At 40.8% G+C, this 22448-nt stretch overlaps 1 protein-coding gene across 1 annotated transcript in view; it reads right to left on the bottom strand.

Annotated features, from left to right (window-relative positions):
- rnf213b (ring finger protein 213b) overlaps positions 1-22448 on the bottom strand; it is a 163557-nt gene that overhangs the window by 17369 nt on the left and 123740 nt on the right. Inside the window, exons 42-53 of the mRNA XM_078225711.1 lie at positions 21795-21915; positions 21071-21171; positions 20142-20324; positions 19055-19227; positions 15441-15540; positions 12624-12738; positions 11293-11491; positions 10294-10490; positions 8266-8388; positions 5984-6094; positions 5434-5676; positions 16-97 (exon numbers count right to left, since the gene is read on the bottom strand). Coding sequence (XP_078081837.1) covers positions 16-97; positions 5434-5676; positions 5984-6094; positions 8266-8388; positions 10294-10490; positions 11293-11491; positions 12624-12738; positions 15441-15540; positions 19055-19227; positions 20142-20324; positions 21071-21171; positions 21795-21915 — 1748 coding nt within the window. The remainder of the gene's footprint in view (positions 1-15; positions 98-5433; positions 5677-5983; positions 6095-8265; positions 8389-10293; positions 10491-11292; positions 11492-12623; positions 12739-15440; positions 15541-19054; positions 19228-20141; positions 20325-21070; positions 21172-21794; positions 21916-22448) is intronic.

Below are 22448 nucleotides of genomic sequence, written 5' to 3'. Positions count from 1 at the left end.
GATTTTATCACTTACGATACCACGTTAGATTCTGAAGAGCAGTCCAGCCCATAGCATCGACAGTAACATCCTCAGGCATGGTAGGCAAGAATGCATCCTAAAATGCACAAAGGAAAAACAGCAAATGTTGCAGTAATTCGGTGAATTTTTATGTCTATCCTTCCTTTCCACCCACAAATCTGATAAAAATTAAAACTTGATCTGAACATGCTGCGATTTTATTATAAAAGCAAAATACTGCGGATGCTGGAATCTGAAATAAAAGCAGAAAATGCTGGAAAATCTCAGCAGGCCTGACAGCACTTGTGGGGAGAGAATAGAGCCAACGTTTCGAGTCTAGATGACCCTTCGTCAGAGCTCAATTTTAAATATTGCTCGTGGAAAACTATTGAACAGGTCCTTCCAACTGGCTGGAAGTGAGTTTAAGTCAAACTGGGCTCCTCTAATAAACATGCCACTCAAGAGTGCTGGCCAAGACTGAATGCAAGTTACATGTCCATCTGCTTAATGGGGGAGGGGGAGTAACAAGAGGAATGGAAGCCTTAAAATGTTAGAAATTGTAAGAAGGGAAGGAGAATCGCAAAACAAAAACAGATTAGAATGCATTGAAACTAAGAGTTAGGGAAACTTGCTAGTAGTGCATATGCTTTTGAACTCCTTGTTACAGGCTGCCACGAGATGGTGTGTACAGTTTTGAGTTCAACAAAGTGCAGCTGAGTGTGGATATTATTGCCAGAATCCACTTTCCATATGATTGCAGCAGCGGGTACTCTGCAAAATATGTTTTTATTGGCTTTCTCCCCGCAGCAGTCCTGAAGTCCCATAAGTGTGCAGCTAGCTTCATAACTTATCGAACAAATCCATGCTTCAATTATAGAGACTTTTGTTTCCCCCCCCCCTCATTTTGCTCTCAGTTATACACAATTGTATGGGGTGGGCAAAAAAAAAAATGTTTTATTAATTTAATCTGACCTACATAAGAATGACTGTCAACATTTATACCGATAATCAGGATCATTTCACAGTTCTTTCATAATTGTTTTTATACTCTGCAAAAAAATACCAACTGCTGCCTGGGGTGCATTCTTGAATAAAGGCTGCTAACAGCCTAGCTGTATGTTTTCAAATCATGGGCAGATTTTTGAGACCATGGTGTAGGAAGTATAAGTGTTGGGGCAGCACGGTGGCTAGCACTGCTGCCCCACAGTGCCAGAGACCCAGGTTCGGTCACTGTCTGTGTGGAGTTTGCACATTCTTCCCGTGTCTGCGTGGGTTTCCTCCGGGTGCTCCGGTTTCCTCCCACAATCCAAAGATGTGCGGGTTAGGGGGATTGGCCATGCTAAAATTGCCCCTTAGTGTCAGGGGGACTAGCTAGGGTAAATGCATGGGGTAATGGGGATAGGGTCTGGGTGGGATTGTGGTCAGTGCGGGATTGTGGTCAGTGCAGACAGGATGGGCCGAATGGCTTCCTTCTGCACTGTAGGATTCTATGATAAACATAGAAATTGTTGGAAAAGCTGGCATCGAATTTGTAGGGTTTTTGATGGCGAACAATCAGCATTTTACACCATTAACTAGCTGAATCCAATTGCAACTAGAGGTTTTGCACAAATTAGCACAATATTCCTGAAATTCCCAGTCTGTTCAATCATTGCTGCGTCACAGGCTGTCCTGTGAACCATACCACCCCAAAGTTGGATATCAATGAAATCAATTAATTCTGGCGAGAACTAACTTCCCCTTTTCCACTCTCATTTCACTGTTAAATTATTTTAAAAGTTAAACTGGGTTTTTAACAGTGATGAGTAATAGCTACTGTTAAACAACTAATCTGTCCCAAAATATTTGTGGAATGTCTCCAATATGACGAATTACTAAATTTCTTAAAAATAATTCAACTTATACCTTCACCTAAGCGTATGTCCCGACTTTTATTTGCACTGTAATATTTTTTAAAAGTGATTTGATTATTGGTGTTTTTAATTTTCTGATTGGCTGCTTTAACAGTTTGAGGACACCAGCAGCTCTACGCCAGGAATCCCTATTACACTCGCTACAAACAATTGCCTGTCGAGAACGTTAAGGTTCTTGTCAGATAGATTGTTAGATCTATCAAGAAGGCTTTCTTTGAGATAGCAGAGTGCTTTTGCTTCACTGATGACCACAAAATCCAGGTCATTAGCATATGCAAATAATCGATATCCAACCAATATTCCCGTCAGCTACTGAAATTGATACACTTTGTAAGTTCTTCATAGAGACCTAGTTATAGATTTCCCTGTAAAAATTTGCTGTAACAAATGGCTAAAAACACTATTGATTAAACGCAATTTTATCTGTCGGTAACTTATATTTTAAACTACAGGGTGTGATGGTCCTCTTTTATACTCAATACCCATCGCACTCTCCATGGAATTATGGTTCCTTTAGAAAACTGCCCACAGTTGCTCTCAGCTCCCAATGGGTTCCATATCCCTGTTTGGCCAAGTATTAACTTTGAGTGACCATCTCCAAGCGCTTTCCTCAATCCTTGGAGAATTTCTCAAATCCATCACCCCAAGTAAAGTCTGTTCCGATTATTCTTTTTGTGTCCCCCCCCCTCCCCCCACAACCAATCTTCCTGCTCCCACTCCCGCATCTTCCACCACCTTCCCCTGCTGGGACTAAATCCTTCAGAATCCTTAGAAGGCTGCAGGGTGCATCTCTTCCAGTAGATGGGTTCCTTCTCGCATTGACTGTGGTAGCTCACAAAGCCAAGCAGCTGTTCTGTCCGCTGATGACACAGAACTGCTGTCTGTTCGAGATTCACTGATTTGTAGGGACGCTTGTAAGCCCAGTCTCAAAAAAATGGCTTCTTCGGTCCTTTTCCCCATGGCAACATAAAACATATAGTCCTGTATCCAGGCAGAAATTATAATTAGCTATCTTTGACAACCCAATTCTTTTTGGGTTTCAGCTAGTAATTGGAAGCATGAATGTCTTGTTATTGGTCTCCAAGAGGATCCTAACAAATTGTACTGTCAGTAGCTGACAGGAATATCGGTTGAATATCGATGGTTTTCTGTGCGAAAGGCCTCAATGTTGTGGTCATTGGTGAAGCAAAAAACTCTCTGCTGTCCTCAAAGAACATCTTGTTCAGAGATCTAACAATCCCTCTGACAATCCCACTTTAACATTGTTAAAGTGCAATTTATCGTAGCAAGTGGAACGGGACTGCCAACAGCTGTCATCCTCAAGCTGTCAAAGCAGCCAATCAGGAAATGAAAAGCGCCAATACTCAAGATACGTTAAAAAAAGTTTGCAATTTAAAATAAACATTGGGGCATACACTAAATTGGGATGAAGGTAGAAACTTAAAATACCATGCAATTTAAAAAAAAACTCAATACAGTTTAAGAATTTCAGTAATTAAACGTAACGGAGACTTTCCTCAAATCTCGAATGATATTTTCAGGGCCAAATCAGTTGTAAAGATGGACTGTTTACAGCACAATTGTTTAGAACCTGGTACCTTCACACCTTTGAGTCTTTGGAAGATTCATGGTAAACTCAGATTGCAGCCATTGTCTCGAAAGGTAAATATCTTGCACATTCTGCCTAGTAAAGCAATCTGAGCCTTACTTTGATCTCTAATAATCAAACTACCCGGACTTAGTGTCCGACAAATTCAGAAAAGGTCACATTTCCTTATTTATTTACCTTAAATTGAGAAATGCAGCCCACAGAAGATAATACTCCTCAAAACCTCAATTGTAACAATTAACTCATTCAATACAAGGTAACCACTGCTAAAATAGTAGATAGGGGAAGGTTGTGCAAATGCAGAGTTCACAATCAATGTTATTGACCATGATTTTCAGGTAATACAGGTTTTGAAATTAAAACAATGTCAGAATGGAATAGAAAAAATGGCAGGTTGGTTGGGCAGCACAGTGGTTAGCACTGCTGCCTCACTGCGCCAGGGATCCAGGTTCGATCCCCGGCTTGGGTCACTGTCTGTGCAGAGTCAACATGTTCTCCGTGTCTGCATGGGTTTCCTTCAGGTGCTCCGGTTTCCCCTCAGTCTTAAAGGCGTGCTGGTTAGGTGCTAAATTCTCCCTCAGTGTACCCGAATAGGCGCCGGAGTGTGGCGACTAGGGGATTTTTTAACAGTAACTTCATTGCAATGTAAGCCTACTTGTGACAATAATAATTAACTAAAAGGCTTATTGCAGTTTTGTGCATCAGTTGATGGATAAATCCACAGCACAATTTTACAACCTGTGCAGATAAAAGGCTGAAGGACGAAGAGTTAAACTGTGCAAAGCAGCAGTTGCTTTTATTCAACAAGCAATCATATTTAAAACCGATTGCTTTAAAAGTCACATTTTTGCCCATAAGATGTTAAATATACATGAAAGCAAATGCGAACTGGTGGTGGCATAGTGATATTGCCACTGGACTGGTAATGCTCTGGGGACCCAGTTCAAACCCCACCACTGCAGATGGTGACATTTGAATTCAATAAAAATATGGAATTAAAAATTGACCAGATGGCCCATCTGGTTCAGAAATGTCCTTTAGGACCTGGTCTGACTGACGTGATTCCAGATCCACAACAATGTGATTGGCTCTTTTCTGTCCTTCAGGGGCAATTAGGGATGGGCAATAAATGCTGGCCCAGCCAGTGACGCCCATGTCCCATGAACGAATAAAAATAAAATCAGATTTCAAATGTAGTTTCTGGGCTATTCAGTTTAGCAGTTAGGCCCGATGATTTATGATATCTCCCATGGATGAATAGCCCAAGACTTGCTCCCTGTGCTCATTATAAAAATGGTAACTTTTCTAGAGTACTGAGAAGCAATGGCACCTGTGAAACTTAATCACAGTAAGCAAAAGGAGATTTTCAAAGTAACTTCATTGCAGTGTTAATGTAAGCCTACTTGTGACACTAATAAATAAACTTTAAATCAATGCCTTTATGTTGCTTATCTGCTAAAGGAGGAAAATCACAATAGAAAGTTTAAAGTTAATTTATTAGTGTCACAAGTAGACTTATATTAACACTGCAATGAAGTTGCTGTGAAAATCCCCTGGTCGCAATATCAACAAGGGAAGAACATGGAGGATGAGAAAACATTGGTTGGTGAAGCTCAATCTGCTGCATGGCGTTTCCAATCATAGATAACTGTTTCTAGCTGCGCTTTTGATATTCAGAGTTCACAGCATCAGAAATATGAGGTGCAACACCCCAAGAAAACAATCTGCTTTCTTCGTTTTGAAGAAAGTCTGGGCGGTGAAAACCTGCAATTATTATTTTCACTTTTAATCTGCTAAGTAGCTGAGCACAGTTAAGCAATGGGAATAATGCATTAACAATTACGTTCAATCTAGACAGACTTTTGTCTTCTGGAAATGGTAAGTAAAACAAGACATGACAAGAAACCATACCAGCATGTTAGCAGGTTGGAGTGCAAGATTTTGCAGTGGTATCAGGATGTTACTGTCCCCAGAGAGAAAGACAGCTGCTGCATGAATGATTATTTCTATTATTGTCCGCTCCAGGCTGCTTCGCTCAGGATTAATCTGAAGTTCAGGGATGCCATTGTTGACTAATATAATGGCAAATTTCTTAAATCCGTCAGAAGCAGGCTTCATTGTGTTCTCTATGTAATTTTTGATAGTATCACATTGCTGAAAAATATAAACAATGAAATTAATTCAGCAAACTGGAAAATGGAATGGGATAAAGTTGTAGTGAACGAAGCAATGTCCTAAAGCTTAAAGTCCACAGTGACATTTCTCTATCTCACAGAAACATGCTTGACCTGGGACTGTTTGATACTGACAAAAAGTACAAAGATCGAGGTGTACCATTCCCTAATACCCTTTAAGCAAAAATACTCACCAGAAGAATTGAAAGCAACCCATCCCAGATGCTTTACGGAACATGAAACCATTTTAAAGAACAAAACACTTCATACTTAATAGCCAGACTTACTGGTTGTTTTGGGTGGACACGTGGGTCACTTGACGCGTTCAAAATGGTGATCTCCCGGAATATTGCAAGAGTCATGTGTACTTCTTGTTCATTGGAAGGGCACTTGCAATTCTAAAAGAAAAATAACTCGTCAAGATTATCTTAAAGCAGAACCGTACGCAAGAGCTAATAAATGCATCATAGTGAGCCTAATTAGAAAAGGTTGTGTTCATAATACGAAGACAGCTGGCAAAGCCATATAATTTCCTGGTATACCTATGGGGAAAGAGCATGTTGTGCCAATTCTTTTAGGGAAATCTGCAAGTAATGTTATGGGAGAAAGCAGGATTAGGCTATTGAGTTGGACGATCAGCCATGATCGTGATGAATGGCGGAGCAGGCTCGAAGGGCCAAATGGCCTCCTGCTCTATCTTCTATGTTTCCATGTTAGTGAGTTAAACTAGTTTTATGCTGAAACACCAAAGAACAAAGAACAGTACAGCACAGGAAACCGGCCCTTCGGCCCTCCAAGCCTGTGCCACTCCTTGGTCCAACTAGACCAATCGTTTGTATCCCTCCATTCCCAGGCTGCTCATGTGACTATCCAGGTAAGTCTTAAACGATGTCAGCGTGCCTGCCTCCACCACCCTACTTGGCAGCGCATTCCAGGCCCCCACCACCCTCTGTGTAAAAAACATCCCTCTAATATCTGAGTTATACTTCGCCCCTCTCACCTTGAGCCCGTGATCCCTCGTGAACGTCACTTCTGATCTGGGAAAAAGCTTCCCACCGTTCACCCTATCCATCCTCTTCATAATGCACTAATTTCTTTGATTTGTTCCACCGCTCCAAGCGAGGAATTTTCCCGTCCCACCCTCCAAGGGAATCATAGTGGGTGGGATATGGACCATGCAAAGGTCCCGTTGACCTCAGGTGGGATGTTCCAGTTTTGGGGCGAGCACAGCCGGAAATTCCCGCACTAAGTCTCTCAAAGATCTCGTCTGCTCATCAAAGTGACTTAACAACCACCCCCCCCCCCCCCGCGCCAATAGAAAAGACCAGTACATGTTAGTTTCCGTATTTATGCTAGTAACATGCTGGAGTTCTGAAGGGGAGTCATGTTGGACTTGACTCTCTCTCTTCCCACAGGTTCTGCCATGTTTTTCCAGCATTTTCTGTTTTCATTTCAGACTTCTAGCAGCCACAGTATTTTGTTTTATGTACATGCTGGTGCATCTTATGGACCAAAGATATAGACACTCCATGGCTCTAAGTCACCTAATGATCAGTGTAACTGTAGACTGAACAAGTTTTTTTTTTTACACAGAGGGTGGTGGGTGCCTGGAATTCGCTGCTGGGGGAGGTAGCGGAAGCAGATATGATAGTGACTTTTAAGGGGCGTGTTGACAAATACATGAATAGGATGGGAATAGAGGGATACGGTCCCCAGAAGGGTAGGGGGTTTTAGTTCAGTCAGGCAGCATGGTCAGTGCAGGCTTGGAGGGCTGAACTGCACAGGTGGTTCCTGTGCTGTAACTTTCTTTGTTCTAAACATTTGGAATGGCCTTCCCAAATTGGCATAACTCTGCTGCATAATAAGGGAAGAGTAAGAGAAGCAGCAGTGGCAGTGACTGAGTGTGAATTGTCACAACAGAAGACAACAGCTCACCTGTAACTACCTGGTGCTTTATTTGCAACTATTTTAGGCCAGTTTTTACATTCAAGCATTAGGACTGCCCCTCTCAGCACTGCTAGCATTGTCCAAAGGAAAGGAGAAAACCAGTACCATTTGGAACCAGCTCTGTTGCAGGAGTTTCTGGAAAGCTGCCTATGTGACTCTACTATGGATTTTCTGTCAGGGTTTACTCCTTTAGCTTTCTTCTCTCCCAAGACACCCCCAAGGCAATATAGCTATTTATCCATTGTTGGGCATCTGGTTCAAGTTTCTGGTTCCTTGGTGCCCATGAAATTACATTGTGGGACAGTGATTTTGAAGTCTTCTCATTATTTTACTGGAGCCAGTAACCCATTTACATCTTAATTGGTTAAGGCTTCCACTAATATCTTAGGCAGAGAAACTTCAGCATCCACAAGTTATTAATCCACACTATAGGTTGAGCGGAATGAGTCAGAAGTTAAAAACAACCAATTAAATGCCAAATTTTATCAAATAACTTACTGACAAGTAGCTTTTTGTAATGTTAAACCGTTTTGCATGCAATTAGTTTGTTAGTTCAGTTAAAGGCAAAAATTGCCCCATTGCTTTACTGTGTTATCGTCATTTCAGATGTTCTAACTCGTACCTTGTGAGCTTCAACTATACTCTTAGATTTGCAATCAAGAATAGCCCTGCTTATTGCATCACGAATAAGTTTATAGTTTTCACCATACACAAGGTAACGATCAATTTGTCCAGGATAATCTCTCTGAAAATAAGAACAGAACAGAGCAAATTCAATTTTTGTCAATGATACAATAAATTACAATTATTACTTCTGATGTTTTTGACTAACACAATCACCTTCTCTCATAGATACTGAAATTTGCTGGATATATTTCTGAGAAGCTCGTTCAGGTGACCATTTGCTATGTGCGAGCATTGATGCTGGCAGCCTATTTGATTATGAGCAATACAATAAGCAAGCATAATTCTGTCCTTCCCAGGCATTCATGGACAAGCACTTTCCAGCAGTAGCAGAGGAGATTTATTTCCTCACTCTAAGTCAGCAGTGCCCACTATTTCAAATATTCCATTGTAATTTTATTCTTTAGAAAAGACAAATTTACATCTGTATTGAATTTTTATACCCTCAAAATGTCTGAAAGAGTTTCACAGTCCATGAAGAAGGAATACAAGCAGGAAAGGTTTCACTGAAGAAGTGCAGTCCTCTATTTTGTAGTTAGGAGAGACATTTTTCCCTCAGTGTACCTGAACAGGCGCCAAGTATGGGGACTAGGAGATATTCACAGTAACTTCATTGCAGTGTTAATGTACATCTATTTGTTTTTTTAATTAGTGTCACATTTTTCAGAATTTGTTGAAACAGGCAATATCTTGTGGTTGCTCCAAGGCAGGTCAAACTACCAAGATTAAGTCCGAAATGACAACCGTTCTAATCCAAATTAGCCCTGTGTATCTTGATGTTCTAACGGATATATTATCCGTAGGTTTACCGTTCCTGTACAAGTAAAAACAGATTTTCTTATAAGACCGGAAAGCTGAACTGAATTGGTTAAACCAAGAGTGAAGTCATGGAATAAGTAATACCTTTTAACCAAAGGGGAAAAGTGAGACCATTGTAAACACAGCAACAGTAACCCGACATCTCCAGTGGCCTTTGCATCACTGTGTGTTAACCAAGAGGGCAAGTTGAATTTTCTTGGCCCATTTGTGAAGGGCTGGCAAAAGGGTGGGGGAGGTATGAGGAGGGGAATATTGGGAGGGGTGCCCCACATCTTCCCATTTCCATGCCATTTTGCCAGTAGTGTGAATGAAAGGTTGGCAAATTGAGACACTAAAGTGGTCAATTAAGGGCTAGTTCCTGTCTCTGTAGGCATTTTGCCAACATCGGGAGAATGCTCCACTTTATAGGGAGACCGCAAGGTGAAACATGTTTGAGTTGATGGGTGAGGAGAAGAGTTTAACCAACAGAGCACACTGCAGAATTCTCCATTCAGGAAACAATGGGTAATTCAAATACTCATTTTTAAACATTTGCCAGATTTTGCGTGAATTTATTCAACGTTATCTTCACTCTGGTTCAACGTGAAAACAGTTTATAATTTTGGTGTTCTATCTGGCTGTTGATGGAATATAAGTCAGTGATAACTATATTTATACTTTCAATAGTTTGTTATTACTATTTACCACTAACCTTTCAGGTAACCTGCAGGTAACTGTAGAAAAGTTCATCATTTACAGAGAAACAAAGATAACATTTATAAGCGGCACGGTGGCACAGTGGTTAGCACTGCTGCTTCACAGCTCCAGGGTCCCGGGTTCGATTCCCGGCTCGGGTCACTGTCTGTGTGGAGTTTGCACATTCTCCTCGTGTCTGCGTGGGTTTCCTCCGGGTGCTCCGGTTTCCTCCCACAGTCCAAAGATGTGCGGGTTAGGTTGATTGGCCAGGTTAAAAATTGTCCCCGAGATGCGTAGTTAGAGGGATTAGCGGGTAAATATGTGGGGGTAGGGCCTGGGTGGGATTGTGGTCGGTGCAGACTCGATGGGCCGAATGGCCTCCTTCTGCACTGTAGGGTTTCTATGATTTCTATGAAGCGATCTTGGGTAAAGCACAAATGATTCCAGAAATAAACAGATTATTGGTTTGTACCTGTTGAATGATTTCCTCTGGAAACAGCCATACATACTGATCAAGCTTTGAAAGCTGCTGAACAAACTCCATTCCACTGAGACTGCATAGTTTTCGCACAAGGTAAACCCGGAACCAATCATTTCGGCGATTTTGGAGAACATTCTTTATCGCCTGCAGAAAAGTTTCTTTTTCACGAACATATTCGAAATTTGTAGCTGGAATTATGAAAAAAAACAAACATTGATTTTCAACATGGGCCAAAGTATTTACACTTGTAAATCACTTTCACTTTTATGTCATACACTGAATAAGAAGCAACAGTCCAGTATGCAACCAAGTCGTTCTTGACACTGGCAGGTTATTCACCATGGAGACAGTGAGGAGCAGTTATCATGACTGGTGCATTATTTTTCTAGCCAATGCAGTCAACTATAATGAAAGCAAAATATTTCAGATATTGGTGATCTGAAATAAAAATAATGCTGGAAAAGCTCAGCAGATCTGGCAGCAACTGTAGAGAAACTTGAGTTAACATTTTGAGTCCAGCAGGAGTCTTTTTCAGTCCTGAAGAGTCATACGGACTCACGTTTCTCTCTCCACAGAAGCTGCCAGACTGACCGAGTTTACCCAGCACTTAAGTGAACAATAAAATATTTTCTATTGTTGCTCATGTCAACTGATAATAGATAAATCTTACAAAAGGTGAAAACATGTCTGGTCTGTACATCTCACTACCATGACACGTAGGCCCTGATTTTACTGGCACACCGGCCCAGAAATTGGGGCGGGCGAGACTCGCAGAATGGCATTCTCCGTTGGCCTCGGGCACGATTTACAAGCCTCGGGTGGACGTGCCGGTAAAATCAGGGCCGTAGCTCTTCACTGAATGACCAATGATTTAGCAAGCGCAAATTAGACTCATTTGATTATTTTGATGACTAGTCCAGTTGGATGGAGGCGGAGGGATAACAGATAGGATACAATACAAACATTATTTAAATCAAAAACCAGCATTACCATATGTGTTGCTTGGTTCACACAGTAGTTGAGAGGCCAGGTCAAAACAAAGTCGGATTCTAGCAATTAGCTGCAAGGTTTCTATTTTAGGGTGATTACCCTTTTGTTTCATACACTTCTGAAGGAAATCGCTCTCTTGAGCCATGTAAGCAATTTTTTCTTGCACAGTGCAAACCTGGGATTTTTCGTATATTGAATCCTGAAAATAGGAAGGAAAAAGTCTAGTTAATAACGCATTTGAAATGCTGATGTTTTTGACAAATAATATTAACATGGGCTCATAAACTGTGTTCCCTACAAGTGAATTTATGCTTCAATTATTTTATTTTTCTGAAAAAAAACAAGGAAAGAAAGAAAAGCTTGCAGTTATTGAACCTTTCATGACCTCAGAGCACTCCAAACCTTTTCACAGGCAATGCAATACTTCTGTTGTATTTGTAATGGAGGAAACATGGCAGACAATTTGTATACAGGAAGGTCTCATGAATGGCGATGTAATAACAACCAAATACTTTGCTCTACGGATATAGACTGAGAGATAAATATTGGCTAGGAACCATCTGATTGTTCAATATAGTGCCGTAGGCCTTTTATGTCCACCCAAGAGGAAGCATGGCCTATGGTTCAATGTCTCTACCAAAAGACGGCACTTCCACCAGTGCGACACCATCTTGGTACTGTACGGAAATGTCTCCCTACACAATGTACTTATTTGGATTATGGTTTGAATTCAGATCTATCTGGCCTTTCTGGTTCAAATGCAATAACTACTGCTGAGCTAGTTTAACAACAAATAATCTATGCATTCCATAGGCCAACCTTAAGACATAGCAATATAGGATGGCATAGTGACATAGTGGTTAGCACTGCTGCCTCACAGCTCCAGGGATTTGGGTTGAATTCCAGGTGACTGTGTGGGGTTTGCACATTCTCCCCGTGTCCACGTGGGTTTTCTCCAGGTGCTCCAGTTTCCTCCTCCCACAGTCCACGAAGGTGTGCAGGTTAGATGGATTGGTCATGGTAAATTGCCCCTTAGAGTCGTCCCAAGATGTGTAACTAGCCATGGAAAATGTGGCATGTTACGGGGATACAGCGAGGGGTGGGCCTGTGTATGATGCTCTGTCAGAGAGTTGGTACAGATTCAATGGGCCGAATGGCCTCTTCTGCACTGTAGGGATTTTACGATATTATACCAATTATAATTGTGACAATTAAAGAACTACGAACTCATTTTGGAAGGTGTGCAGAATATTTAGGCAATGAATGATCTGACTTATGAGATAAGGTGCTTACAGCTTTAACTTAATACCAATGAGTTTAAACAAACATACCTCCAAACAGTTCAAAAACAGTGCATAGAGTTCCGTCTGATCTCCCTGATCAAGAATGTTTGTTTCCTGAACCGCAGAAAGATACTCTCGCAAATAATCCTTAATGTCATCAAAACTGGAAGGAAATAATTTATTTCAGTTAATTTAGCACTAAAATGGTAGAATAGAGAATTAAAATACAGAGAGAATTTAAATCATTACCCTAATGGTGGGGTTTAAATTTTCGGATAAAATTTAAAAATGTTCCCATTTCTGGATTCCTCCAAGAAGGGAAACATCCTCTCGGCATTTACCTTGCTAAGCCCCCTCAGAATCTTATGTTTCAGTGAGCTCATGTCTCATTGTTCTAAACTTCAATGAGTGTAGCCCCAAAACTGCTCCACCTTCCCAGGAACCAGTGTGGTGAACCTTCTCTGAGCTGCTTCCAATGCAAGTAAGGAAAGCAAAACTGTAGACATTACTCCAGGCACAGTTTCACCAGGTGCTGTACAGCTTACAGGAATTCCTACTTTGATACTCCACCCCTCTTGCAATAAAGGCCAATATTCCATTTGCCTTTCAAATTACTTATTGTACCTGCATGCTAACCTTTTGCGATTTGTGTACAAAAAGGATACCCAGATCCCTCTGTACCACAGCATTCTGCATTTTCTATCCATTTAAATAATATTCTGCTTTTCTATCCGTCCTGCCAAAATTGACAACCTCACATTTCTCTACAATATACTCTAGCTGCTATTTTATTGCCCACTCACTTAACCGATCTATTATACCCCTTTGCAGACTCTTTGTATCCTCTTCACAACTTGCTTTCTTACCTATATTTGCATAGTCAGCAAATGTGGTTAGAATGCAGCTGGTCCCTTCAACCAGGTCACTGACACAGACCATAAATAGTGAGGCCCCAGCACTAACTCTGTGACACTCCTTGAGCTAGTTTTCCAAATTGATATATATTAAAAAAATATAAGATTAATCACTCAATATATATCACTCCCAACACCAAGATCTTTTATCTTGAGTAGTAACCTTTTATGTGGTGCCTTATCAAATGCCTTTTGGAAATGCAAATACATTATATATACCTTTCCCCTTTATCCACCCTGCTTGTTACATCGCTAAAGAACTCCAATAAATTTGTCAAACATAGAACATTACAGCGCAGTACAGGCCCTTTGGCCCTCGATGTTGCGCCGACCTGTGAAACCAATCAAAAGCCCATCTAACCTACACTATTCCAATTGTTTCCCTTTCTCAAAACCATACAGACTCCGACTGATTATACAATGATTTCCAAAAGGCCCTCTTCCTTAATAATTTTCCCAATGACAAACATTATACTAACACGCCTATCGTTTCTTGCTGTCTGTCTCCCTTTCTTTTTGGACACAGATGCTACATTTGCAGTTCTCCAATCTGCTAAGAACCTTTCAGAATCTAGTGAATTTTTAAGATGACAACAATGCATCAATTATTTCTGCAACCACCTCTGTTAGGACCTTACGATCAGGCCATCAAGTCCAGGGGACTTGCCAGTCTTCAAGTCCATGAGATTTCCAATACTTTTTCTCCTGCCTCCTTTTGCCTCTTGATTTTCTAATATGCTTTACACAAAACACTTGTTCAAAATCTCTGCTATTTCCTTGTTTATCATTATAATTTTCCAGTCTCAGCCCCTAAGGGATCATTGCTCACTTTAGCTACTTACACAGAAGTGATCACATTTTGGCAAATAACACACTAAACAATAGCATGCCTACACATTAGATTGGATACAGCTCATATGGAAAATTCTCCAAATCTGACTAAATAAAAATGACAATCAGCTATCCAGTGTGTTGCAACTTAAGTAAATACATTCAAGTTCAGCTGATGATTTTACAAACAAAAAAGAAATCACATTAAAGTCATCTTGGATAATCCTTGGAATTATGAACTTTTAGGAAATATGTATGAGGAAGTAAGCAAATCATGTGGCCATGAAAACATGACAGAAATGAAACTGCTAATTAACAATTGGGAGATGGAAAAAAAACTGAAAAAAAGCTCTCCGGCCCTTCTACTCTCCTTTGATAAATTAACAATCATGTGCTGTTGCTTCCAGTGATAAGAGGGAGACTTTACTAAGAAATAGAAACACTCATAGCTGAATCTCTATATTCACTAAACAGATGTCTGACTACCATGAGAAGGAGGCCATTCAGCCCATTGAGTTTGCACTGACAACAATCCCACCCAGGCCCTATCCCATAACCCCATATATTTACCCCGCTAATCCCTCTAACCTACGCATCCCGTGACACTAAGGGGCAATTTAACATGGCCAATCAATCTAACCCGCACATCTTTGGACTGTGGGAGGAAACCAGAGCACCCGGGAGGAAACCCACGCAGACACGGGGAGAATGTGCAAACTCCACACAGACAGTGACCCAAGCAGGGAATCAAACCCAAGTCCCTGGAGCTGTGAGGCAGTAGTGCCAACCACTGTGCCACCGTGCCGCCCCGAATTAAGAGTTTGTAATTGTATCAACCAAGTCATGACATTAAAATTGTATTCCAACATGCTTAGTCCATCCACTAATACCATTCCCATTTAAAACTGTTCATGAAAGCATGTGGTTGCAACTAATTTCTAAAGCCCCTATTCACGGCCCACAGTTTTCATACAAATTCTATTTGGGACCAGGGTCTTCAGCGAGAGTAATGCTGAATAACGTACAATGGTACTCTTCGCCCAGAACTGTTTCCAGGTTTATAACAGAAAATAAATAATCAAAAATTCTACAAGCTCCTTATCCAATCAATAATTTGTACCTGTACTTTAGCAGCAATTTAAGTACAATGGAACGGACAACAGGATTTCGGTCAACTGAGTCATCAAACGGTGAGAGGGTTCTGGTACGATACTGACGATCTAAAAGAAAGACAAAAATAAATCTCTGATGCAAAAAGAAAAAGGAAGTTACCAGTGGAATGTTTGAGACGGATACAAGAGTTGTATGTTTTAGAATGCTGATGGTAAAGATGGTACATTTAGTGCAATTGCTTCCCAGCAAGCTGACCCCTGCTTCGAGTTGAAAGCAGCAGGACAACAGCTTCAAACAGACCAGATAAAACACCAAGCCAAACTCACTGTGGCACAAAGGAACTAAGCAACAATGAAAAAGGTTCTACAGCCGTTGTGATAGCACCTCTTAAATGACGACTCCGAACAGCAAGATGCCAGACAGCATCGCCAGACTTTATCATGTGATACCACCTCCATGTAAATGAGCACCCAATGTCAAATATGTTACAAAATACTCATTAAAAGGAAGTAGCACTTGAAAAAAAAAGTTTGATTTCCCAACACTTTCATTTTGTGCACATAGCAGAATCATTGCGAGGGAGTAGGTACAGAGGAGATGTCAAGGGTAAGATTTTCAATCAGAGGGTGCTGGGTGCGTGGAATGGGCTGCTAGCAACGGTGGTGGAGGCTGATTCAATAGGGCCTTTTAAGAGACTTTTAGATAAGTACATGGAACTTAGTTAGAGGGTTATAGGTAAACCTAGTAATCGCTAAGGTAGGGACATGTTCGGCACAACTTTGTGGGCTGAAGGGCCGTATTGTGCTGTAGTTTTTCTATGTTTCTATTTTGAAACAGACTGCACTTTATCCCAGTTGTTGCCCAGGGGTTTTCCCAACTCCGAACCAACTCGACCCCCCCCTTTTACCTGTTTATCCATTGGCCCACCATCTTTATTGCGCATTCTGTGCAATTCAAGTGAAAGGTGTCATTGCTGGTATTTCTTTTATTTATTTATGGGATGCGGGTGTCACTATTTAGGACAGCATTTATTGTCCATTCCTAATTGCCCTTAAGGTGGTGGTGGTGAGCTGCCTTCTTGAACTGCTGTAGTCCAAGTGGCGTAGGTACACCCACAGCGCTGTTAGGGAGGGAGTTCCAGGATTTTGACCCAACGACAGTGAAGGAACAGCAACATATTTTCAAATCAGAATTGAGCGTGGCTTTAGGGAAATGTCTAATTGGTGGTTTTCCCATCTGTCTGCTGCCCTTGTCCTTCTAGATGGTAGTGGTCATGGGTTTGAAAGGTGCTGTTGAAGGAGCCTTGCTGAGTTCCTACAGTGTGTCTTGTAAATGGTATACATGGCTGTCACTGTTTGTCAGTGGTGGAGGGAGTGAATGTTTGTGAATGGGGTGCCAATCAAGCGAGCTGCTTTGTCCTGGATGGTGTCAAGTTTCTTGAATGTTGTTGGAGCTGTATTCATCCAGACAAGTGGAGGGTATTCCATTACACTCCGAACTTGCGCCTTGTAGATAGTGGACAAACTATGCAAAGTCAGGAGATGAGGATTTCTAGCCTCTGACCTGCTCTTGTAGCCACAGTATTTAAATGCTGGTCCAGTTCAGGTTCTGATCAATGGTACCCCCAGCAGTACAAGTCTTCAGTACTATTGCTGAAATATTAACAGGGTCTATAACCTTTGCAGAATGCGACGCCTTCATTTTCAGGCGTTTCTTGAAATCACATGGAATGAACTGAATTGGCTGAAGACTATGTGATGCTGGGGATCTCCAGTGGATCATCCACTTGGCATTTTCCCCCCACTCCTTTCCCAATGCCCAAAACCCTCGTGGATCCCCAGGGGCCCGCGGGCCCCAGTTTGAGAACCCCTGATCTAAAGGAAAGCTCCCTCTACACGAACAATGCATACTGCCAAACTTCATATATTCATTCGTCTGTTACTACTGCAACATCCCACGTCACAACCCAACAATCTTTTGGATTCTCTGATTGGTCGTACAAGTTTACTACCAAACTAAGGCAGCTTTATTCTATGGTCCCGTGAAAATTTAAGGCCACTAGAAATGCTACTCAGGTTGTCCAAACATATTTCACACGGCATCATTTAGCTCAATAAATATTCTTCATCACACCTCGTTATCATGAATTAACAGTGAGAACGGTGATAAAATGAAAGGGGTAGCATTTCCCCATATGCCTCAATAAGTATGAACCATACAGATCAGGAAGACTTGAAGTCTGGTTCAAAGTCTCAGCCTGTTAACATTAGGGGATGGGGCACAAGTGATCTCAAGATCTTTGTGCTAGAGGTAAGGACAAGAAAACTGAGCTCTTCTCACACCCGGAGCACAATTCAGAGACAATGCTGCAAGTTGTGTGAATATACAGTATACCAGGATCAAGTCTGCCTGTGATACAGTCTGCTAGCACTTATTGTTGCGATTCAGTTAACAGTAAAACCAATAGAATAATAGACATTTACAGTATAGAAGTCCATATAGACAATTGCATCTATGCTGGTTGAAAAACACCTGTCTGGCCCAAACACACTTACCAGCTTTTGATTGGTGGATTTGTGGGTCATGGCACTTCAAGTTTGCGAGCTATACTTCTTAAATGCATTCCTGCCTCTACCATCCTTCCAGGCCCCTACCTTGTTCTAGATTAAAACATTTTGCTTCAACTTGCTTTTAATCCTTCAAGAATTAAAATCAATTTCAATCAATGCACCTGGTTATTGACATTTCTGCTAAAGGAACTAGGTCCATTTTATCCACTCTACCCAGCTCATCATAATGTTCAACACCTCAATTAAACCTCCCCACAGCCTTCCTGATTCCAGAGAACAGAACATTAGCCTATCCAAATTTTTCCTCATAACTGAAATTCTCTAGGCCTGGCAACACTCTCATAAATCTCTGTACCCTCCCTAGTACAGTCACACTTTTCCTCAGATCTCTGGAACATTTGTCCGGGCCTCTGGATTACTAGCCAGTAACATACCACTAATGCTACCAAAAAAGAAAACCAATTAACAATCATAGGGTTAGTGTATGAGGTTAAAAAAATACTTGCACTTAGTGTTTTTCACAAGCCTCGGACACCTCAAAGCAATTTACACCAATGAAATGCTTTTGAAGTGTTGTTGTTGTAATGTTGGAAACGCAGCAGCCAATTCACACAAGCAAACAGCAACATGACAATTTTTTTAGTGATATTGATTGAACAATAAATATTAGCAAGAATGTCAGGAATAACTCCCCAGACCACTTTGAAATGATGCCATGGGATCTTATATGTCCATCTCAGAGGACAGGCGGCTTAATGTTTCATCCAAAAGACAAGCTTCTTCAATTCTGCAGTAATCTCTCAGTTCTGCACAGGAGCATCAGCTCAAGTCCTGGGTTGTGTCTTGAATCCAGAATCTTATGCCTTAGAGGCAAGAGTGCTACCAACTGAGCTGCTGAAAAGAACCTAATTCCAGGAATAAGGCAATATCATCTGCAGAGGGGTGGTGGACATTGGAAATGCTGTACCTCCTACCCATTGAAAAACGTATGGAAATTATTTGTGTGTCATGGCATTTTCCCCCAAATACTTTTCCCAAAAAGTATTCTTACCCATGTTGGAGATTTTGCGACACAGTTGCTTTTCAATAACCAGTTGCGACAGAAGATCAGCAACCACTTCTTTTGTTGGTGGCGAATTATCTTTGAAACAGACCATGGAAACCAGAGCTATGAAAAATGCGTCACACCTCTTACAAAAGGTGGTATTTTTTCCAACAGCTTTTCTGAAATAGAAGGGAGCACACATTAATGAAAAGTGATGAGAACATAAATACACGGCTGAAAACGTAAGCAGCCTTATTGAATGGCCCCATTTGATCACCTCCCCTGCAGCCATTACAAAGAGCCCAGAAAGTGCTATTTTCTTTCATACTGCACGCAAATCGTAATATAATATGTAGCAAATGAAGGTGAAGAGGTGAACATAATGCTGCCTTACTTGGTATAATAAGAGGACACAACTTTGCACTACTGATATTCAAATTAATGTAAACTATTGGGGAATAATCAAGTTGTTGGTGTGAATGATACAGCTCAGGGCTGTGACAAACCATTTCTTTTCTAAGTAACAAAATATTAGGCTACTTTGGTGGAGAAATAAAATACACTTGACGTATTAAACACCCAATTCTTAATTTTAATTACAAGTCATTTAAAAAAACATTTTTGTTCCTTTGTCAGTATCTTATTGACGTGAAATATCACTTGCACTTTTAAGTTAGAATGTTAAGCCTCATTTACATTATTGAAACCAAGAGTATGCAAGGATTCATAAAGCAACTGTAATGCAGCAGTAAAAAGATCCTTAAGAAAAAGCCACTGTTTGGTTAAATGGCCCAAATCATGTGTTGCAATAGCATTTGATTCTCGTTTGTCACTCCAAACTAGCAACCACAAAATTGTAATGGCAATCAGAATATCATGAAACTTCTGATCCACATAAATCAAAATGTCAATACAAAATGTTAATCTCCTCAGGGGTAATTAGTGTGAAACAAATGCCTGCCTTACTTGCAATGCTCACATCCCATGAAATAAAATAAATACAAGGCTCTTGAGAACTGCCCTCTATTTTCAATTGTCCCAAACAACAAAAATAACGTAATCATATGTTTTCCTTAAAACCTCTCGAGCATACCTTATTTCTTCTGACACCTCCATTTTATAACCATCGTCTACAGCAGTTAAGCAGAGCGGGCAAAGCATCTGCCCTGGAGCAAACCACTGCTTTAAACAGTTTTGACAGTAAATGTGGTGGCATGGAAGTAAAACAGGATTGTCAAGCTCTCCTAAGCAAATCGGACATGGCCTGAGTCCATATCTGTAATGAAAGAAAGATAATGCTAAAATAAAATCAACAACTCTGCAGAGATGGCAGATGGGGCCGCATTTATGAGAAGAACTGAGGAAAGTCCACACTAAAGCTCTGTTGGTTACTATTTGAATGAGTGCAGATATTTTGGTTTCTAACAGTCTGGGTGCTGTCTGAAGTAAAGACAGTAAGAAGCCTCACAACACCAGGTTAAAGTCCAATAGGTTTATTTGGCAGCACTAGCTTTCGGAGTCTCAAGCTCCTTCACCAGGTGATGAACCCACTCACCTGATGAAGGAGCTTGAGACTCCGAAAGCTTGTGCTGCCAAATAAACCTGTTGGACTTTAACCTGGTGTTGTGAGACTTCTTACTGTGCTTACCCTAGTCCAACGCCGGCTTCTCCACATCATGGCTACCATCGACGAAGTAAATTCATCAGTCAAAGATTGGTAGAAGCATAAATCAGGTCAGATTGGGAACGCTGCATTGGTAAGGATACCTCAAAAGAATACTTTAAAATGACGCACAAGTGTCATAGTTCTATCCAGTTTTCGTTTAACCAGTTCTAGGCCACATAAAAATGAATCTGCTAACCTAACTGTCCGAGATCGCTGCTAAGGAGACCCAGGACGGAATCTTATCAAAAAATGGTTAAGGGACCCAAGACCAATAGTAGATGCAGGAAAGCCACCAATCTATAGCCACTTGCAGCTCTGATGTACATACCTCAGTATAATGGCAGAAAATCCCTTACCTCGAGAACACCTGTCCTGCATTATCTTTACATTCTCTTACAACTGTAATCACAGCCCTGAAGGGATCTCGAGTTCTTACATCCGAGTTGCTGTGTAAACACTGTGAAAAAGAGAACAAAAGAGGCTTCAAGCACAGGTTATACATAAAGGTGAGCTATTTGTTAAATAATCAATTAATTGGTGTGTACTTCATTCCCAATGGACAAACCATTTCCAGTAAAATTTTACCCAAAGATCGGACATTTACACATTTAATACAAAAGCAGCATTAGGTTAATGTTCGGAGACGCATCAAGATTGAGCTCGTCACTGGGCTGATCCTTTGCATTGATGATTTATTGTAATAACCATTTATTTTAGGTCACTAGCTTCCTCATATAAAGTATGTGCAGCTTTGAATTTAACTGCACAGGAAATGATAGACCCATAAACTTCCACAAACATAAGAAGGGTCATTGTCTGTATGGAATCTGCATGTTCTCCTCATGTCTGCATGGGTTTTCTCCGGGTGCTCCAGTTTCCTCCCACAGTCCAAAAGACGTGCTGGTTAGGTGCACTGGCCATGCTAAATTCTTCCTCAGTGTAACCGAACAGGTGGCGGACTGTGGCCAGTGGGGGATTTTCACAGTAACCTCATTGTGGTGTTAATGTAAGCCTGCCTGTGACACCAATAAATAAGAAATTATTCCCGTAATCACTGATAGATAAAACACAATGCAATACCTTTCCAAGAGATTCAGCACATGTTGCAACCAACCCCTGTAGTCTCTGGTCAATTTCTTCAACTCCCAGCATCACATGCTCCACAAAGAGTGACACTGAAAATATTCGATTCCAACTCATTCTGAAATACAAGTGCAAGCATTTGAATAGGTAAAAGTAAAAGATCTTCCTTCTAAATGCCGCACGTACCAATTAAAATAACAGCGAACAAATTGACAGCTTAATTTGTTTGAGAGGATGCTAATCATATGTAAATATTATCTTTGCTCCTTTAAAATAATAAATTTTAAATGGCTTTTTACAGGAACTTTGTAAATACTTCAATTTTTAAAAAAAGTTCAACAATTACAGAATGTAAGCAAATACCTTGACGGCAGATTGGATAAAGAAATCTTAATATAATAGTAGCACTGATAGCCAGTGTTCAGGCAAAAAACAATTTGCTGTTATAATGACCGATTCTCAGGGCTACGCTCCATGTAACTTACAGATGGTATAATGGAATTGAAAGTGCTTGTTGAATATAGCACCATTTAAACACAGGCACTGCTGGTCAATAGTACTACAAAGCTCTTTAGGATTAAAGCTGCAAACTACCATTTTGAGAATGTAATGTGGATTTTGTTATAAAGAGAGAGAGACACAGCATGGCAA

Source organism: Mustelus asterias, chromosome 12, assembly GCF_964213995.1.
Source record: "Mustelus asterias chromosome 12, sMusAst1.hap1.1, whole genome shotgun sequence".
In the NCBI taxonomy this organism is placed as follows: Eukaryota; Metazoa; Chordata; class Chondrichthyes; order Carcharhiniformes; family Triakidae; genus Mustelus; species Mustelus asterias.
This window is presented reverse-complemented; position numbering and strand designations above follow the sequence as displayed.